This window comes from Pogoniulus pusillus, chromosome 24 (assembly GCF_015220805.1).
Source record: "Pogoniulus pusillus isolate bPogPus1 chromosome 24, bPogPus1.pri, whole genome shotgun sequence".
Classification (NCBI taxonomy): Eukaryota; Metazoa; Chordata; class Aves; order Piciformes; family Lybiidae; genus Pogoniulus; species Pogoniulus pusillus.
The window spans coordinates 3,478,361-3,499,180 of record NC_087287.1 but is presented as its reverse complement, the minus strand read 5'-3'; the positions used below and the strand labels follow the sequence as shown (position 1 = coordinate 3,499,180).

The 20,820-nt window shown below is 43.6% G+C and overlaps 1 protein-coding gene across 5 annotated transcripts in view; it reads right to left on the bottom strand.

Moving 5' to 3' along the window:
- Positions 1-20,820, bottom strand: part of ANO3 (anoctamin 3) — a 187,589-nt gene that overhangs the window by 32,256 nt on the left and 134,513 nt on the right. For all 5 annotated transcript variants that reach the window (XR_010306682.1, XM_064163080.1, XM_064163084.1 and 2 more), the window contains exons 10-14: positions 18,632-18,687; positions 15,476-15,597; positions 14,204-14,338; positions 9,385-9,481; positions 6,160-6,220 (exon numbers count right to left, since the gene is read on the bottom strand). Coding sequence is in view for 4 of the 5 variants with exons in the window: in XM_064163080.1 (XP_064019150.1) it covers positions 6,160-6,220; positions 9,385-9,481; positions 14,204-14,338; positions 15,476-15,597; positions 18,632-18,687 (471 nt within the window). In the remaining variant the exon portion in view is untranslated. The remainder of the gene's footprint in view (positions 1-6,159; positions 6,221-9,384; positions 9,482-14,203; positions 14,339-15,475; positions 15,598-18,631; positions 18,688-20,820) is intronic.

The window sequence follows — 20,820 nt, the reverse complement described above, 5'->3', positions numbered from 1 at the left end:
CCAGGCTAAAGAGCCCCAATTCTTGTAGCCTATGGAGTTCATTTCCAAGAAAAACAGAATCCTTTGAAGAAAAGGTTTAAGAAACCTGGTAAAATCTTGGGGGAATGTAGTTTATTCTGCTAACTGAACAGGTCCAGAAAGCATTACTGCATTTTGTACCTTGCATACTGACAAGTGGGTATGCTCAAACCCAACTGCTTGAAATTCAGAGGCTTACAAGCAATTGCATTCACAGAGTTATTAGGGCTTCAAAAAACAAACAGTGCTTGACTCTATAATTAAGCTTGGAACCCTTTTACTTGTCTAGAACACATTTAGACTTCTCTTTTATTTAAGCCCAGTTATTACCTTCTTTTAGAAAGGCAGAAAGTTTATGCAGAGAAGCTGGTTTAGTCACAGTCTGCAAAGTGTTTCAGATCCTTGATCCAATCTCTACAAATATCTGAGGGGTGAATGCCAGGAGGATGAACCCAGTCTGCTTTCCATGTTACCTAGTCATAGGATGAGGGTTAATGGATGGAAATGCAGTCACAGGAAATTACAGCTCAACAAGAGAAGATAAAATTGAGAGTAGTGGAAAACTGGAAGGGGCTGCCCAGAGAGGTTGTGGCATGTCCATCTGTAGAGATCTTCAAAACCTGCCTGGATATATTCCTGTGTGACCTGTCCTAAGTGGTCCTGGTTTGCAGGGGGGTTGGAGGAGCTCTGGAATCATAGAATCAAGCAGGTTGGAAGAGACCTCCAAGCTCATCCAGTCCAACCTAGCACCCAGCCCTAGCCAGTCAACCAGACCATGGCACTAAGTGCCTCAGCCAGGCTTTTCTTGAACACCTCCAGGGATGGTAACTCCACCACCTCCCTGGGCAGCCCATTCCAATGCCAATCACTCTCTCTGCCAACAACTTCCTCCTAATATCTAGCCTAGATCTCTCCTGGCACAACTGTGTTCCCTTGCTCTGCTGCTGGTTGACTGGGAGAAGAGACCAACCCCACCTGGCTACAACATCCCTTCAGTTGTAGACAGCAACAAGATCACCCCTGAGCCTCCTCTTTTCCAGGCTAAACAATCCCAGCTACCTCAGCCTCTTCTCATAGGGCTTGGAGGTCCCTTCCAACCCCTAGCACTCTATGATTTTGTAATCCTTGGTGGTTAAGTCTTGCTTCACAAAGCCCTTGACTGCCATGAAGCGAAAGTGAAGTATCCAAACTTACAGATTCAATATTGTCATTGAACAGCCTCTTTTTCTTTCCTCTTTTTCCTAGACAAAACCAACACAGCAGGAATAATAGCTGGTGTCATTCTAGGATTCATTCTGATATCTCTATTAATTGTCCTGTTTGGATACTTTCTATGTGGTAAGAAAAGGTCGGAGTCGTTTTCCCACAGGCGGCTGTATGACGACACAAGGAACGACCCAGGTGAGGAACAGCACAAGGGTTTTGCATGAGCACTTTTGTCATACTCCTGCACAGAGCTGCTTCAATGATCTGCTCTTCCTGAACTGCCAGGAATGACATCACTGGCTCCTGCCAAACTAGTTTTCAGCACTTTGTTATTTTTAAGTTGTAGCTTACTATTCAATCCTCCCCTTAACTCTATGTCTCCTCCTCATAAGTTACTTCTTGAACCTCTGAACTAGCAGCAAATAAATATTTAGTATGAGTGAACCTGTTCAAAGAATTGCAGGTGAGTTCAAAACTATAGCTCAAAAGCTCTCCCAAATTTCAACTAGCTGAAAAAGGCTAAACTCCTTACCCAACTTCAGCTGGACAGTTATAGATATTCACTTATAGAAGGAGGGATGAAAACATATCTGGGTTTAGGAGTAGAAGTATTTCAAGTTCAGGAGTAGAAGTATTTCAAGAGGTTTAATAAAAACATTGCTTTTTTACTTCCCCATGAATATAGGTAACTTGTATAAGACTGTAATCATGGTTCCCAAACATTTATGTCATGCTCCTGGACTTCATTTAAAAAGGATTAAACAAACACTGAAAGGTTAAACACACTTTTAGTTTTTTTCTCATATAAAATCAAGTAGAAATTAAACTCTGGCAATTTGCCCTCCCTGGATTAAATGCAACTGCTGAAAGCTGCCAGAACATCAGATTAGGAACCAGTTTTGCAAGCTGACCACCCATGTAGTGCTGAATGGGTGTGAGATCTTTCTTTTCAGAAGATCATGACTCAGGGCCTTCAACTTTTGCCCCTGGTTACGTAATAAAGTGGTTAACTGGGTTTAGCTGTGAGGGACTGCAGAACCAAAGCATGATGTAGCCAGTGTGTGGAGGTAAGAATCTTTCAAACAGTACATACAAAACACTTGCATTATCCTTTCAGTTTTCCACTTAGACAACTCACTGGGACCATACCATACAAGTTTCGGCTACGCATCAGACGACAAAACCAGCAGAGGAGACCAGGCAGAGGAAGACTATGCAAGCTGCCCATCTGCTGGCATTCCTATGGATGACATGACATCATGCCACCCTTCACTGTAATATTTGCCTCAAATGATATGCTCACCTGTTTTCTACATGCTTTCATTTATCTTACAGCCATTACTGTGCAAACAATGCCTTGGAAAGCAAGGCAAAACCCTCCAAGTACAGCAACATCCAACAGGCAGAGCCCAGCAGCAAAGCATCCCTCTTCTGCTTTGTTATTAAGTGATCAACCTATGGAATTCCTGGAAGGACATTAGCATTGCTTTCTTAGAAATAATACAGACAGTTAGCATCCAGGTAAAGTTCTGCTTTGTACAAGCTTGGTGAAGAATGCAGACACTGTAACAGAGCAACATTTCACTAGGTTGTAATGATCTCTTAGCATCAGTAAAAGTCCTGTACCTTGCTACCGTGAGGTGAAACTACTCTGTCCAAATATAATTGCTGATAAATACCTCAGGGCATTATTTTACCCACTTTACATTCACTTTTCTTAGTGACTGTGACAAAAAGACTTAAATTCACTTGCATTACTCAAAGGCTGATTTTACTGAGGAGAATGGAACTACCACCCAATGTGGACTACATTTAATCTTTCACTATGAGAACACAGAGTTAAATCTGCTATTGAAGGGAAAATAAGAAGACAAACTTCTGTTCCTCTGTCAAAGTGAACTGTTTGCATTGCAGGCTAGATCTGTATTTGGTATAGGTTGGACAGAAAATAACACTTAGCATGAAAGGAAAGGAATTATGTCTGCCATGTATACACATATGCTCAAAAGAATGGTCTGGTTTCGTCCAGAAAGAGTAAAATTATTGCAGTATAATAGAAACAATTGCACAGTTTATCCATCTGCAACTGCCAGCCATGTCTAAATAGAAAGAAAGAACATGAAAAAAGGCACAGTTGTGAAGGCATAGAATAAACATGAAGTGCAGAGTAACTAATCACACAGGATACATGCTTCTTGCTACGCCTCTTACAATGCCAAGAGTGGAGACTGTGGATGATGGTGACGGAGTTATCACTAACTGGCTGCAAACACGGCAATGCAGACTTGTTTGATACAGGAGTAGACTACATTCACAGTATCACAGTATCTCAAACACACTCCAGAAAGAAATAATGGCAGTCACAATGCAGAGGAGTAAACCAGGTATTGATTTTTGAAGTACTTAAAAGACTCAAGAGTTGAAGTGCTCAGTTGTGAAAGCAGCACATCCCCCATTCAAACCAGCACGTTGGAGAGCACATTTGCCTATGTTAGGTGAGAATATTGCTCTGCTGCTTGCAAAAAGGAAATGAAATGTTCAGCTTTCATCCTCCTTAGCACACGTTATGCCAGCTTTGCTGATAATACTGGAGCAGTAGCATAGAAACTGCCCAGTTTAACAGCATATAAACTGTGTGGCCAGCAGGACAAGGGAGGTTATTATTCCCCTGTACTCAACACTGGTTAGGTCACACCTTGAATACTTTGTCCAGTCCTTGGCTCCTCAATTCAAGAGAGATGTTGAGGTACTGGAATGTGTCCAGAGAAGGGCAACAAGGCTGGGGAGGGGCCTGAAGCACAGCCCTGTGATGAGAGGGTGAGGGAGCTGGGGGTGTGCAGCCTGTAGAAGAGATGCCTCAGGGGTGATCTCACTGCTGTCTACAACTACCTGAAGGGAGGTTGTAGCCAGGTGGGGTTGGTCTCTCCTGCAAGGCAACTAGCAGCAGAACAAGGGGACACAGTTTCAAGTTATACCAGGGAAGGTCTAGGCTGGATGTTAGGAGGAAGTTGTTGGCAGAGAGAGTGATTGGCATTGGAATGGGCTGCCCAGGGAGGTGGTGGAGTCGCTGTCCCAAGAGGTGGTCAAGAAAAGACTGAATGGGGCACTTAGTGCCATGGATAGGATAGGGCTGTGTGATAGGTTGGGCTGGATGACCTTGGAGGTCTCTTCCAACTTGGTCGATTCTATGATTCTAAACAAAATTCCATCCTGGCCCCAGCTGCAAATGGAAAGTTCTCTCTCTGAGAGATGAAGAAATGCTAGGAAGCCACAAGCATTGTCTGCACTGACGATCACACAGCCAAGTGCAAGGTAGTCTATACATTTATGAAACTAACTCTCAGTAACAGTAAGATTAAGAGCCAGTGCAGAAACACCACTGAAGGAAGCAATCAAATCCTACCCTTTAGTTACATCATGCTCATTTTCAACAATCTGATGATTTCTGCAAGTTATATTATGTTCATTTTTAACACTCTGATGATTGTTGCACGTTGGTGCATGTGCTGGTGTTGTCTGTGTAATCCTCCAATGTTTTGCTACTGTTTGCACATCGTTGGGTTGGGGTTTATTTTGCTTTTGCCAGACCAAGCTTCCAAAAATTGTGACATTTGTTCACCCTTCAAATTAGAATCACTAATACTTATTCATAGCTATTATATAAATAAAGCTGGTCTCTGAAAGTGCCAAACTCCGGCCTGAATTCAGAGAGTTTTCTGCATGCAAAGTGGTGTCATTTTCTCAGAGTTTACCCAGACAAACATTTACATTGGTAGAATCAATTATCTCTTGTTTTAAAAGCAGCCTTTCCTACTTTCCAGCAGCAAACAGTATTAGCTTCAGTGAAAGCTACTTCCATCAAGCATGTCATGCTGCAACCATTACACCTGTCTAGTATGGCACTGTAACACTGACCTTGCAGAGAAGCAAGACTATTCTTCCTAATATCTGTTTGTAGAGTCCTAGATTCATCTAATAGTTTAGGTTGAAGGGATCTTGAAGGTCATGTAGTACCAATACATCTACTAAAGCCAGGCTGCTCAAAGCCTCATCCAACCTGGCTTTGAACACCCCCAGGAAGGGGGCATAAACAGCCTCCCTGGGCAACCTGTGCCAGTGTCTCTCCACCTTCACCATAAAGAATTTTCCCTAATCTCCAGTCCATATCCTCCTCAAGCTTCAAGCCATTCCCTCTCGTCACCACAAGCACTTGTAAAAAGTCCCTTCCCAGCTTTCTTGTAGGCCCTCTTCAGGCACTGGAAGGCTGCTGTAAGTTCTTCCCAGGGCCTTCTCTTCTTCAGGCTGATCAGCCCCAAGTCTCTCAGCCTGTCCCCTCAGGGCAAGTTCTCCAGCTAGAGAACTTTGGGGCCCTCTGGACCCGCTCCAGCGGTTCCATGTCCTCCTTACGCTGTGGGCACCAGAGCAGGATGCAGTACTGCAGCTGGGGTCTCATGACAGCACACGAGAGGGACAGAATCACTTCCCTCATCCTGCTGTCACATTTCTTCACATACAGCCCAGGACACACTTAGCTCTTAAGATCAAATCTTCCCTATACTTCCCTCCAATTAGCTCCCACAAAAACATTCCCTTTTGTTCTATAAGAATTCACTACAAGACATGATTTTCACATTGACTGCAGACCAGCAGATTAACCTACACATTTGCCTTTAAAAAGACTTCTGCCTGCAGGATATAAAATGCAGGCTTAAAAGCATTGAAAACACCAAAGATAGTCATTATCTTAAGGATAAAAGGTATTATTTTCGCCCACTACTAATGTACAAGTTGAAAACAGGAAAAAAAGAAGTCTGTGTAACAAAATCATAACCCTTCTTTGTGTTTCATCATGAGCTATAATCTCTCCTTGCCCAGCAATCATAGAAAAGGGTCATGTGAACTAAAAATCCAAAGCAAATAAAAAAATGGACTTACCCCAAATTGCCATGAAGATAGCAAAGAAGACAGTCCCTCCATTGTCAAATAGATGTGTAACCTGTACACAAAAGAAGTCCATAAGCAACAAGTGATGGCTTTTGCCCCCAAGAATCCCACCTAAAAGCTAAGCATTCCAACCAGAAGTCCTGCTTGCATCTTTCTTTTGCCAAGGTTTGTGCCTCTCTGCCTTTTGGCGTAAGCTGAATTCTGGTTGCACAGACCATCGCTCTGTGTATCTCCAGTCTATTTGCTTCACAGACACTAAAGAGCTGCCCATCTCCAGACAGCATAAAATTCCTTCAGAGCTCCTCTCACACGGGGACAAATTCAACCTCTGCATTTTTCATGTTTTCCTTTTTTTGCCTTCTGCTTCCATAAGGAAAAAAAAAACCAAATTCAAAAAGCACGAGACTGAAAATGTGAGAGGTGAACAAAAGCAGTGACCTGTTCTAGGAGGAGGTGTCCCTGCCTATGGTGGGGGGTTGGAACTGGTCCCTTCCAACCTAAGCCATTCTATAATTCTATGATTTTCGTTTTTGATTGTAGACCTGTGTGAGGATATGATTTTGGATATTCTGCTCAGCAAAAAGTGCATCTTTCCAAGGGAACAGAAAATGAACCAAACATTGGAATGGGCTGCCCAGGGAGGTGGTGGAGTCACCATCCCTGGAGGTGTTCAAGAAAAGACTGGATGAGGCACTTAGTGCCATGGTCTGGTTGATTGGATAGGGCTGGGTGCTAGGTTGGACTGGATGAGCTTGGAGGTCTCTTCCAATCTGGTTGATTCTGTGATTCTATGATAACCCTGCAGAATTAATGTTGCCAGAAGAAGAAAATATGCATTTGGCTCCTGATCTAGCTTTGTCCTTATAGAAAAAAGTGCTGGGGTGAAAGTCTTTCAGCACCATCCCCAGAACTCATGTTTACCTGTCTTCAAGGCTGAATGCATAGTCAGAGACTCGGTGTTGACCAGAAGTCTCTAAGCAAAGTGTACTGGATGAGCTCTAGGGCACCACAGTGATCATCCATGGATCAGAGTCCACTTAATGTGGATGTGAATGACAGCCTGGGCATGTGGCAATTCAGATTACAACTCAGGTATTATCTGCCTTTCCCTTAAATTATAAGCTTCGCTGCAGTGTGGAATTTTTAGATGCAAATGGAATTAAGAGGGAGGGGATGAGAGAAATGGGCAGGAGGAAGAAGGAAAAAGGCATCTTTTGTGTTTTGTCTCCAGCTTTACAGAAAACTTGGCAAAGGAGACATGTGAAGTATATGATTTTTTTCCAGCATTAGGTTGCTCTGTCTGAAGTGCTCCTCTGAAGGGAAACTTGGCAGATATTTAAGAATGAAACTCTGAGATCAGGTCAAGTAACACAAAATATGAGTGTAAGAGCTATGTAAAGGAGGCAGGTCTGGAAAGATAAACTTCACTTAAAGGAGTTCATCAGGAAAAGTGAGTTCTGTGTTTAGCTACTCCTATCCAGTGAGCTATGTGAAAAAGCACTAAAGCACTTCATTTCACAATGAGAGTGCTGGTGCTGGAATGAATGAGGAACAGATTCCATTGCATACCAGTTCTGTGGTTCTATCGCAGGAAGACAGAGAAGTTATGTTCCCAAAATGATAAAATCAGAGGGAAACACTGCCAAACTCTGTCTCAGGAAGAAGAAAGCAAGAAGGAAATGCCATTTCCTTTTCCCAGAGAGCAGATCTGGTGTCCTGTTTTTAAATATGTTGGTTTCATTTACTTGTATTACTACCAGTGCTTCAAAAAGTAGAAAGGAACATCTCAGTTGAAATCAGATGGCAGTTTTCTAACCTTATGGATTGGTTTTATTCCCTCCTTTGGGTGCAAACACAGGGGAAGTGCTGACACACGTTTGGGTATGCACTGCTCAGCCTGAGCAGCATGGTAGCAGCCAGCAGGATTGTAACCCCTGCTGGAAACCAGATGTTCCCTAGGAAGAGGCTAATGACTAATGCTGCAGTGAGCTTTCCCTAAGAGACAAAATGCTGAGTGAAGGCATTACAGGCAGAATCTCACTTACAAGAAGCCTCACTGTGCTTTTGGTTTTAATTAGTTCTATTTTCAACGTTTTCTTAGCCATTTGTAGGAAAATCTCAGGGCATTATGAACACAGCACGTATGAAAACACATTGCTCACTTGAAAACACTGCACATATACATAAGTGCATATAAACCTGTGGCTACTGAAGTTTGAAGGGTAGCTTCTTGAAGCACAAGGTATGTGTAACATCTTTGCATTGGTTTCACACAGTATCACAGTATCACCAAGGTTGGAAGAGCCCTCATAGATCATCGAGTCCAACCCTTTACCACAGAGCTCAAGGCTAGACCATGGCACCAAGTGCCACGTCCAGTCCTGCCTTGAACAGCTCCAGTCCAGTTTGATAGACTCAAGCACATCACAGGCACATTAAGCTAAAGAATTCCAGGAGAAGCAGCAGAAAATCAATTTACAACGGAATTATAAGCACAGGAAACAGAGTAAAATGTTTATCAAAAGGGGGAGGAAAAATTATTATTTGAGGGACTTGATAAGTTGATGAAGAGAATAGGGATTTAGAAAGGAAAGGCTCACAGAAAGTAAAACAACTTATAGAAGTGTGAAAGGCCTGGAACACAAACCCTATGAGGAGAGGTGAGGGAGCTGGGGGTGTGCAGCCTGCAGAAGAGGAGGCTCAGGGCAGACCTCATTGCTGTCTACAACTACCTGAAGGGAGGTTGTAGCCAGGTGGGGTTGGGCTCTGCTGCCAAGCAACCAGCAACAGAAAAAGGGGACACAGTCTAAAGTTGTGCCAAGGAAGATCTAGGCTGGATGTTGTTAGGAAGTTGTTGGCAGAGAGAGTGATTGGCATTGGAATGGGCTGCCCAGGGAGGTGGTGGAGTTGCCGTGCCTGGAGGTGTTGCAGCCAAGCCTGGCTGGGGCACATAGTACCATGGTCTGGTTGGTTGGGCAGGGCTGGGTGCTAGGTTGGGCTGGATGAGCTTGGAGCTCTCTTCCAACCTGCTTGATTCTATGACTCTATGAAAAACCTCTGCTCATTTCAGAGCATTCCCTTATTACAAGCATGAATTACAAAGGCTGAAAAGTCCCTCCACAGAGAAACAGGACGTTTGGCAGGAATCTGCTGCAACAGAGGCAGCCATAACACAATGGAAGTGGAGCTTTAAACAAAAAAGAAGAGAACAGTTACCTTGGCATATATGCAGCTCTCGTTGAGTTTTTGCAGCGTGCAATTGCGTTCACACATAGGGCACATGATGGTGTCATTTGCCTCGCAGATCTCTTTGCTTCGGGATGAGATGGGAAAATGAAGGTTACAGAAGGGCTTTCAGCATTCATACAGTAATTCTGAGTTAATGCCATCTGTGGTTTCTCCTTAGGAATATCCCATTTCTCCCAAATATCACAAAGAGCAGAACCAAACATTGTTTGTCACCTTCTGATCCATTTACTGTCTGTTTTCCTCAACGATGTAGAAGACACCCAAGGTGATGGACACCACTGGCATAACTGCACTGACTTCATTCAGCTTTTCCCAGGCAACCTCCCTGGGCAACCTGTGTCAGTGTCTCACCACCCTCACTGTAAATAATTTCTTTCTAATATCTAGTCTAAACCTGTCCTCCTCAAGTCATTCCTTCATCCCATCACAACAAGCCCTTGTCAAAATGCTCTCCCCTCAGCTTTCTTGTAAGATCACTCAGATACTGGAAGGACGCTATTAGGTGTCCTTGAAGCTTTCTCTTCTCCAGGCTGAACAGCCTCAACTCTCTCAGCCTGTCCTCATAGGAGAGGTGCTCCATTCCTCTGACCACCCTCTTGGCCTCCTCTGGATGCCAACCAGCAGTTGCAAAGAACAGAACCCATACAAAGGCTAAAGGACTATTTCAGCCCTTCCACTTGACTAACATTTCACTGTTCCCCAGCCTAGCTCAGGGAAGGCAAATGGCTGAAAATATTTTCAAGTGTAAGAAATAGGAAAAACAAATTCACATTTCACATTTTCACTTCTGCATGTCCAGGTCCTACAAACACAATCCAAATATTCTGCAAGCTACTATGGAGCTTTTTTACACAGAGATTCTATGGCTTTTAATCTTGATTCCCTTCACCTCACATCTGAACACTGTGACAAGCTGCTGACACCATAGTCTCACTACCCTGAGGGACCTCAGTGCTGGATCCTGGCAATCACAGTATTGTCAAGATTTATTCCAACCCCACACACAGAGAAATCCTTCATTCCAATGTGTTTCCAGTAACACTGCCCATGTTGTGTCATCAAAACAAGCAAACAAAACCACTCCTATCCATGGAGAATGGAGATGCTTCTGTTTCTCCACAGGGCACATACATGTGTATTTGCTTACAATAGTGTCTAGTCCCTGAAATGCTAGTTTGCATTCAGAGCTTTTGTCTTCCCATCTTATTTCATCTTCCTCCTCCCTGTACAATACATTTGAGTCACTGAATGATTCAACCAGAAGAGGCGGCTCAGGGGAGACCTCATTGCTGTCTACACTACCTGAAAGGAGGCTGTAGCCAGGCAGAGGTTCGTCTCTTCTCCTAGGCACTCAGTCACAGAACAAGAGGACACAGTCTCAAGCTGTGCCAGGGCTGGTTTAGGCTGGACATTAGGAATAAATTCTTCACAGGCATTGGAATGAACTGCCCAGAGAGGTGGTGGAGTCACCATCCCTGGAGATATTTAAAAGGAGGCTGGGTGAGGCACTTAGTGCCATGGTTGTATTAAGTAGAAGGGTTAGGTGACTTGGAGTAACACCTGAATTGTCCCTGCACAAAACCTGCGGCTGGCACCACAAGCGATGTTAGACTCTACAGACTCCTGTATTTCTTTGTTCCTTCTCTGCTGAGACTGTGCTGAATCTGTGCTGGATCTCGAAGCAAAAAGACAAAAATTGGTCTGGGGCTGCAGTCACCAGAGGGGGCTCACAGCGTCTGCCTGTGGCTGAGGAGTCAGGGGACATCCCCGGAGAAAGCAGTTTCCCCAAACCTGATTTCAGCCACTCAGTTCAAATTTTGTGGGACACAAGCCAGATGAAAACTAGAGTTTTTGACAGAACTTACCCTACTGTACATCAATATTTCCCAACATCCACTGGTCCCAGCAACAGACATTGAGAGGATGACACCTGTGTTTCACATGAAGTAGTATCACACCAAGTACAACTGACTCTGGGGCAATGCAGCAGTTGTGACACTGCCATGCTGCCCTGGCACCAGGTACAAATTCCTACCAGCCACTGTGTGTTGATTTTGTCAGAATGCTGCACTGGGAGTCAATCTGTTTCCTTCCTGCTGAATGCTGCATTTGCATGCTGCAGTGGCTGTCATGCTCCAAACCAAATGATGTACTTTAAACTGGTTACAGCTGTTTCTGTAGCAGTTTTGTTTAAGTGACTGCAGAAACACTAGGTAAATAACCTCACAGTCCCAGGATATGGCAAGAACAAGAACATTCAGGTTGTACAGTCTGTCTGCCTGCTAACAGATGACTCCTGTCTTCTCTAGGTAGGAGGCTGCTGTCTAATTCTCACTAACCCTTTCCAAGCTAGGTGAGTAAATATGACAAGCAGCAGCATCTGTTACCACTGGCCCTCAGCAGTGCCTGAACACACAAGGTGATGCAGAAAACACATTTCATCAAGCCAGACAAAATCAGCTTGAGTTAAGCTATGCCCTTGAATCTATGTCTCACAGCAGGGCTTGCCAATGTGGTCACAGTAGTGCCCTGGCATGACAGAGTTGCATCACTACTTGCATTTTGGTTTTCCTAGAGCACACTACAGGTGTCAGCCACTTCTCAGCCAGCCTCTGCACTCCTGCAGTGTACACCCTGCACCCCTCCACAGGCAAGGTAACTGAGGCTCACTGCTAAAAGAACTCAGCAGCAGTCACAGCAGCAGGACTTCTTGGAAGAGGTGTCTGACACATACACAAGCATGTAACAGCTTGCAGTTTGGAAAATTACATTCTCAGAATTTTTGCTCTTCCTCCTGTGGAGAGTCATTGCCATCTCTGTCACTCCCACAAGCAGTGTCTGAAGTATTAAGCCATACCCTGATAATAGCAGATCACAGCCCTTTGCTCCCTCTCCTTGCTAACGCTGTGGTGTTATACATGTGAAAGATGTGATTCCCAGTTCACAGGCTCACAGGATGTCAGGAGCTGGAAGGGACACAAAGAGATCACCCAGTCCAACCCCCCTGCCAGAGCAGGACCACACAATCTAGCTCAGGTCACACAGGAACACATCCAGGCAGGCCTTGAAAGTCTCCAGAGAAAGAGACTCTACAACCTCTCTGGGCAGCCTGTGCCAGTGCTCTGGGACCCTTCCAGTAAGGAAGTTCCCCCTTGTGTTGCGGTGGAACCTCCTGTGCTGCAGCTCCTTGTCCTACTGCAGGGAGCAAGTGAGCAAAGTCTGTCCCCCAAGCTCCTGACCCTCAGCCCTCAGATAGTTATGAACATTTAAATCCCCTCTCAATTTTCTCCTCTCTAGACTAAACAGCCCCAGGTCCCTCAGCCTCTCCTCATCAGGCAGTGCTCCAGTCCCTGTGCTCTAAGAACAGGCTGATCCTCTCCATCAGCACCACTGCATCAGAAAGACATTTATTGTGCAAGAAAAATCCTTATACAGAGAACACCACCCTAAAGACAGCTTAGCTTCCTGGCTGATATGTTCATTGCATTTAATGCAGTTTGAAGTTGTAAAATCTCTTAGGAATTTGCTGCACAAAAGCAAAGGTAAAAAAAAACCAACATTAAAGCACTGCAGAATCTAACAATCCACTGTGAAACAGAAGATAAAGACAATTCCCTAAAGAAACTGCAGAACAGCCCTATCAGAGCACAAGAAACAGCACTTTCTGTGAAATCTACTTCCAGCCAACTGCTTGGAGCAACAGCTGCAACTGTAAGGGCACTGATACTGTTGTGTCTGATGACATCTAATGGAAAACTCTGTAATAAGTTGTAATAAGTGCATCCTCTGAAACAGCTCCTAAAAGCACAGGCAGCCTCTAACTCAATCACTTGCATCACTATTTCTGAATTGACCTAAACCCCTCTCAGAGCAAAATCACAACAATGAGAAACTTGAAAATAAGGTTTGTCTCCCCCATGGTTGTAATCTCCTCACAGACAGGCTGACAGAGTTAAGAATTTTGTTAGACTCAAAGCTTGTCACTGCTAATACAGAGAAAAAATAAAGGCACAGGCAAAAGTAAATTGAAGTTGAACAACTGCACTAGATTCTGGAAGTTATAAGCAAGACAGAGGTAAAGAGGGAGGGTTTCTGACTTTTTTTCCATCCATTAGACTGGACCAGAATGGCATGAAGCTGGTGAGAGGCCTGGAGCAGAGCCCTGTGAGGAGAGGCTGAGGGAGCTGGGGGTGTGCAGCCTGCAGCAGAGGAGGCTCAGGGCAGAGCTCATTGCTGTCTACAACTACCTGAAGGGAGGTTGTAGCCAGGTTGGTCTCTTCTCCCAGGCACCCAGCAACAGAACAAGGGGACACAGTCTCAAGTTGTGCCAGGGGAGGTCTAGGCTGGATGTGAGGAGGAAGTTCTTCCAAGAGAGAGTGATAGGCATTGGAATGGGCTGCCCAGGGAGGTGGTGGAGTTGCTGTAGCCAAGCCTGGATGAGGCACTTAGTGCCATGGTCTGGTTGATTGGCTAGGGCTGGGTGCTAGGTTGGACTGGATGAGCTTGGAGGTCTCCAACCTGGCTGATTCTATGATATATAAGAATTGGTCCTTGCTGTGTTTCCTTACAGACAGAAAGAGAACTACAGCAGATGCTGTGAGCAGAGCACTTGCTGTGAAAACACACATGCAGCCTGATGCAAAGCAGACATACACAATGTTGTATTTGGTTATTTTCACATGCTTATCGTATCTAGGAAGTGTTTATAGTTTTAATAACCATCTGAGTCTGTACCAGACTGTTCCTCATTTCCAACAAGCTATTAGATACTTAAATGAGATTTTACCTTACTTGGCTGGAATCCATTGTAAATAATCCATAAAGGAAAACAAAGAGCCCAACCAGTGCAGCAGGAATAAGCATTCCAGTGTACCAACCCAACCAGGCAAAATACAGTCCAATCTTCTCTCCAAAATATCGCCTGCATGAGAAGGAAACACACATGTTGTTTCAAGTTACCATCTGTGGTGACTTCTTTCTATCTTCACAGCAGCAGAATAATTCTAATGAGTCATTACCACTACAAGTTTATGGCAAAATGATGGTCAGTTGACCTAAATGTTTCATTTCAGGCTAGCAAAGCATTCCAGTAGCATTAACTGCAGAATATGTAATTTAAAAGACTGTATCTGAATTTTCAGGTCCTTGCAGTGACAAAGCAGATGTACCAGTTTCTACATTACTAATTGCAGGACATCTTCTTTGCACACACATACATACAAACAGACCAAAACATTCTCAAAGGGGTGAAGTTGGCATGACCTAAGCATTCCATTATAAAAAGCACTTCTGACAGATAACAGTGTAACATGACATATTTCACACTAACAATAGAGAAGGCAATGGACTGAAAATGGAAGTTGAAGACTGAGCTGTAATTCTTCAAAGCCTAAGTTGCTAGAAAAGATCAAGTAGTAGTGACCAGAAAGTCAGTCAAGGATAATACTATTTGATCAGCACAGAACTGTCTCATGGCACATGGTGGAACAGTAGCAGGTTGTGACTGTCAGGTCAGGAATGAAAACTGACAGCAAGGAGAAATGAATTCTTGGTATTCAATGTCAAAGATGAGGGAAGTATGAAACACAAACATTAGCACTATTTAGCTTCAATTTCATACATTTCTCTGCTTTACATTTGGTAATCTACAACATTTATTATAACATAAACAGAAGTTTATTTAAACCCACAGGGAAATGTACATATTAGCTTGCATTTTGACTCCACTGGATCTGGTAACTCTGCCCTCGTAGATAACAGTTTCTGCTCTCCAATGTGCACTCATTAGAGGCAAGTGTCCCTGAGCAGCAGACTAGCCCGTGGGTTTGTCTTTTAAGTTTCACACTGCAGATTCTGAAGCAGCTGGATCTGTGTGTTGTTCCTGTAGCCTCACTGGAAATCAGCACAAAAGGATCGACTGAGCACTTCCAGTCTTATCTGTTAATACTGGGTAGCTAAAAGTGACAGGGATACACAAGGACTGCAGGTATTGTGGTTAACATACTGTTAACAGGTTGCTCATATCACAGGAACAAACTACTCTTCAAAGTACTAATACCTGATTAAATCAAGAGGTTGGTATTTGTACCACATTCCCCAGCGTGCCCAGCGCTCGTATAAGAGGTGTCTGTGATTCTGAGCTCCGTGTGTTTTGATGGGATGCCTGCTCTTGTGGCTTCCCTGAAAAACACCAACAAAGAAAGGTTCATTACAGATCACTGTGGAAAGATCTCAAGAGAGGTGTTGAGATACTGGAAGGTGTCCAGAGAAGGGCGACAAAACTGGTGAGGGGCCTGGAGCACAGCCCTGTGAGGAGATGCTGAGGGAGCTGGGGGTGTGCAGCCTGCAGAGGAGGAGGCTCAGGGCAGAGCTCGAGGCTCAGGGCAGAGCTCATTGCTGCCTGCAACTACCTGAAGGGAGGTTGTAGGCAGGTGGGGTTGGTCTCTTCTCCCAGGCAACCAGCAATAGAACAAGGGGACACAGTCTCAAGTTGTGCCAGAGGAGGTCTAGGCTGGATGTTAGGAGGAAGTTGTTGGCAGAGAGAGTGATTGGCATTGGAATGGGCTGCCCAGGGAGGTGGTGGAGTCACCATCCCTGGAGGTGTTGAAAAAAGCCTGGATGAGGCACTTAGTGCCATGGTCTGGTTGACTGGAGAGGACTGGGTGGTAGGTTGGCCTGGATGAGGTTGGAGGTCTCTTCCAACCTGGTTGATTCTATGAAAATATAGGCATTTTAACCCATACTTAATAGATATTTAAATAGAAATCCTCACTGTTTTAAATAAATAGGTCTACTATTATGGCCACCTCTAGGACCTGTCACCTGGATCTAACAGGTCAGCCTGCCAGAAGAGATGGTTACATATGCTGCTGAAATGGCCAGTTTCTCAAAGACCTAATGATACAACTACTGTAATACAAGACTATAAAGAACTAAGTGCAGTGTTCCTATTTCCCTAGTGTATTCTTATCTGTATGCTTTCATCCATTTAAAAATGCTTCCTGAGATTTCTGTGGAAGCTTTTTTCCTTTCCTAGGAACTTGAGATGTTTCTGTTACATTCACTTAGCTCTCCCTTAGATACTTTCCAGGACTTTAAGCCCTGTTTAAAATGACAGAAAAGCATATTATTGCTGTGGTATTTTCAAAGACAATGAGGAACATCAGAATTGGCATTATTCTGGAGCTACACAGGACTCTCAGAGGTATTAAAAGCAAAACACAGACTCAGTTTGAGACAAAAGGAGTCCTTCCAAGCCACAGCTAACATTTACAGGCTACCTGACAGCCTGAAATAGCCTCATGTCTGTGGCTGAATTCTGAGATTTGCTAGAATCACTCTAAGCAGAATCTCTTGTTAATGCAATTCTGAAGCAGGACATCTCCTTTAGTTTCATTTTGCCTCCCAAAATATCCCACCACTAAGCCACGGGCAAGAGAATCTGTCATCAAATAATTGCAGGTCAGCCAAATAACTTGTTGAGAGGAGAGCAGCATCCCAGAGCAGTATTTCAGAGATGCCATCAGACAGATTCTTACCTCTGGTAGACCCATTTCAAGTTTTATCACTTTTTCAAAACCTTAAGCATTCACAGAATCAACCAGGTTGGAAAAGACCTCTAGGATCACCCAGTGCAACCTGTCACCTAACCCTTCTAATTAACTAAACCATGGCACTAAGTGCCTCATCCAGCCTCCTCTTAAACACCTCCAGGGATGGGGACTCCACCACCTCCCCAGGCAGCCCATTCCAATGCCAATCACTCTTTCCATGAAGAATGTCTTCCTATGCCCAGCCTGAACCTGCCCTGGCACAGTTTGAGACTGTGTCCTTGTATTCCTTGCAAGTGAAAGAACACCACTTCCTTGTTGCAATCTGTTGACCCTCTGGTTTAAGAACGAGTTAAGAACAAAGCTAAACATAGCAAAGAGTCCAGTTCTACACATCTCTCATTACACTTAGCAAAGAAGCAGAGCAAAAACATTAACAGAGTGTGGCCTTTGTCACTCCTCAGAACACCTAGGAACAGAACATCAACTTTTGTTTGCAGTCCCTTGGACAAATGACTGCAACACACAAATTGTTACCCACTATTGCATATCTTTAAACCCTTTTCTCCCCTGCATCTTTCTCCACAAACACTTCAAGTGGCAGCATTCCCACTGGGCCTGAATCCTCACTCATTTCCTTGAGTGATCAAGAAAACAGAAAAGAAACCAAATCAAGTGGAGTGTGTCCAGCAGCCCTTAGCACCAGCCAAGTAGCAATCAAGGTTACGAGTGGCTTAAAAACATTAGTTTGAAAGAGTAGCTGATGCTACAGCAAAGGAAGCTCTACATAAAATGAATGTGACAGCAAGGGGGTTTGTTTTGACAGCCACAGAAAGCTTCACAGGTTTTTCTGGTAGCTTTTCCCTAAGGTCACTAAAGCTCAGCTGAAGAGTTAACAACGAGGTTCAATTATTTATCTAATGTACTCCTCCTCTCTCTCTTCCCAGTATTTGATTATTAATGCCATTACCAAAACCATGAAAATTCCTCTCAGCAATTTGTAAAGCACAGGTCAGTCCTTTGAAGCATGAGACCAAATTACAATACTCAGCCTGAGCAGCTACAGAGTCTGTAGCTGCAATTCCCACGCTACTAATGGGCACATCGAACGGCTGAAGATGTGTGGATTGCTTCTTCCTTTTTGACCCACAAAGCAGCCCTGAAGTCAAAGTTTTCATTTACCACAAGGGTTTGCTGTCTGTAGTAGACTTTAAGCTTTTGAAAAACATCCTGTCCAGAAGTAGTTATCCAGAACCATTCAGAAACAACTAAATAGGAAATAATTAACCAGCCTCCCAAACAGTGATTAAGTAATTACAATATGAAAACAGTTTGCAGGTGGCAGGCAAAAATCATTTAATACAACAAATGGCAATAATTTGGAACAAATTAGATGCTTATTAAGAACTCCACAGGCAACGTCCAGTCCATAAAAGAAGAATTATTACATGCTAGTTCATGAAGAAAATGCTTCAGGAAGTTATTGTCCTAAATTATATGAGCAAAGTTTTAAAAGTCAGTATTAAAAGTAAGCCATAAGGAGAAAGAGTCTCAATAGGTTACACAGTGAAATGAAAAGTTTGCAAGATAAAATTGATGTAGGATCTCAAAATATTAGTGCTGTAAGCTAAACAGAAATAGAAACACAAAATGAACCAGGTTACCTCATGTGGTGGAAATGCTGCCTCATAGGTTCCATTGTTTAGTAGCCTATTAATGCCTGCAACAGAAAGAAGCATGACTTCTAATAGCAATTTTTACACACCTTGAATTTCAGCCAGTGTGAGTTTTCAAGTCACAATCTGAGAATGTAACTTATTATCAGGTGCTGAGGATGTTGCTAAATGTGACCATAATCAATAATCCCAATAATTTGGTGCCTCCAGGTTTCTGGCTCTGTCAAACTACACCAACTTTTTGAGGGCCACAGTCTGCACTTTTTCTCTAACAGTCAGATGGAAATGCCAGATCAAGTGTGAGGAGACAGTTACACTCATGTTGTACTCATCAGAGCAGATGATACAGATTTTATGGGTGAACAGCTCACCTGACACACACAGAGAATGGTATGGACAGATCATCCTCCAGGCAGCAGAACCCCTGCAGGCTCAAAAGTTAACCTCTTATCTTGAAATATAAATCAGCTGAAGGAGTCTATATCACAACAGTGCTCTGCACCATGCTGGCTACAGCATTTTGGATTACTTCCTACTGTCTTCCTAAAACCAGATTTGTTGTACTTCCAAAATACATTATACATAACCATTAGCAACCAGTAATTGTGTCCAGAGAAGGGTGACGAAGCTGTGGTGAAAGACTTGGGACACAAACCCTATGAGGAGAGGCTGAGGGAGCTGGGGGTGTGCAGCCTGCAGAGGAGGAGGCTCAGGGCAGAGCTCATTGCTGTCTGCACTACCTGAAGGGAGGCTGTAGCCAGGCAGGGATCAGTCTCTTCTGCCAGGCACCCAGTAACAGAACAAGGGGACACAGTCTCAGGTTGTGCCAAGGGAGGTCTAGGCTGAATGTTAGGAGGAAGTTGTTGGCAGAGAGAGTGATTGGCATTGGAATAGGCTGCCCAGGGAGGTGGTGGAGTCACCATCCCTGGAGGTGTTGAAGACAAGCCTGGATGAGGCACTTAGTGCCATGGTCTAGATGACTGGATAGGGCTGGTGGTAGATTGGCCTGGATGCTCTTGGAGGTCTCTTCCAACCTGGTTGATTCTATGATCCTATGCACCATTAATAATCAGAATAAAATCTATCAGTAGTCTGTAAGAGCTCACTCACAGCAAGGAGCTTCTCCAAGAAATAAATACCTATGATTTCAGATTTATCTAAATAACACAAATTATGCTAAAGTAAGCTCCAAATGAAATTTGCCATCATCAATTTCAAAGACATTAGATTTGAACTCTTGTTTTCCATGGTTTTCTTACCATTGATTTTAGTCAGGAACTCAAGCAACAACTTCTCTATTTTTTCTATCATCTCCATATGCAAAAGGTTTTAAAATACCTCTATATATTTAATTCTTAATTTTAATTTCTGCTGAAGCAGGAAATCAGACATACACCCCCCATTTGTTGCAAAGGAAAATTAATAGATAGACCTTCTGAAAACTCAGAGTGTAAAGGAGTGCTGATACAAACTGAATTTAGACAACTGCTTCTGAGCTGCGTGGAGACCTCAAGTTAAGAGTAGCTCATATTGATTCAGAGGGACTGGAACTGCTGGGTAGTAGCAGATCTATGTGGATTAACCCCTGAAAACATGCCAGAGTTTTCAGAAATTCATGTTACCAAGACTGTGGCTCTTGATCACATCGTAACATCTCCCATTGACTTAAAGGGACAAATAATTAGGTGAAAAATATTGCCAATTGTTACTGAGTTATTAAAAAGAAGTCATTGCTGTGACATTCCTTCCCCTCTGTTACTGAGCAAATTAAAAGGATTTCAAGGAATTGTCACATTAATTGACTTCACCCAAATGTTATTGTTTGCAGACAAGTAAAGATTTTTAGAGTTTTTACAGGTAAAGATTTATAGAATAGAATAGAATCAACCAGGTGGGAAGAGACCTCCAAGATCATCCAGTCCAATCTATCCCCCAGCCCTATCCAGTCAACCAGACCATGATTCCCTGGAAGTAATCTCCTGGAGACTGCTTGCAAGTACCAAGAGCACTTGGAATGTTTCAGGCTTTTCTAGCCATTAGTGCTGCTGCTTCATTCATTGCCTCTTTCTTATCAGCTTCAAGTTATTTCAGACTGGAAGTTGTTAGGAAGAAGTTGTTCAGCATTTGTACAGCTTCAGGTTAGGGAAAAAAAAACACCAAAGCAAACAAGAGTTTTC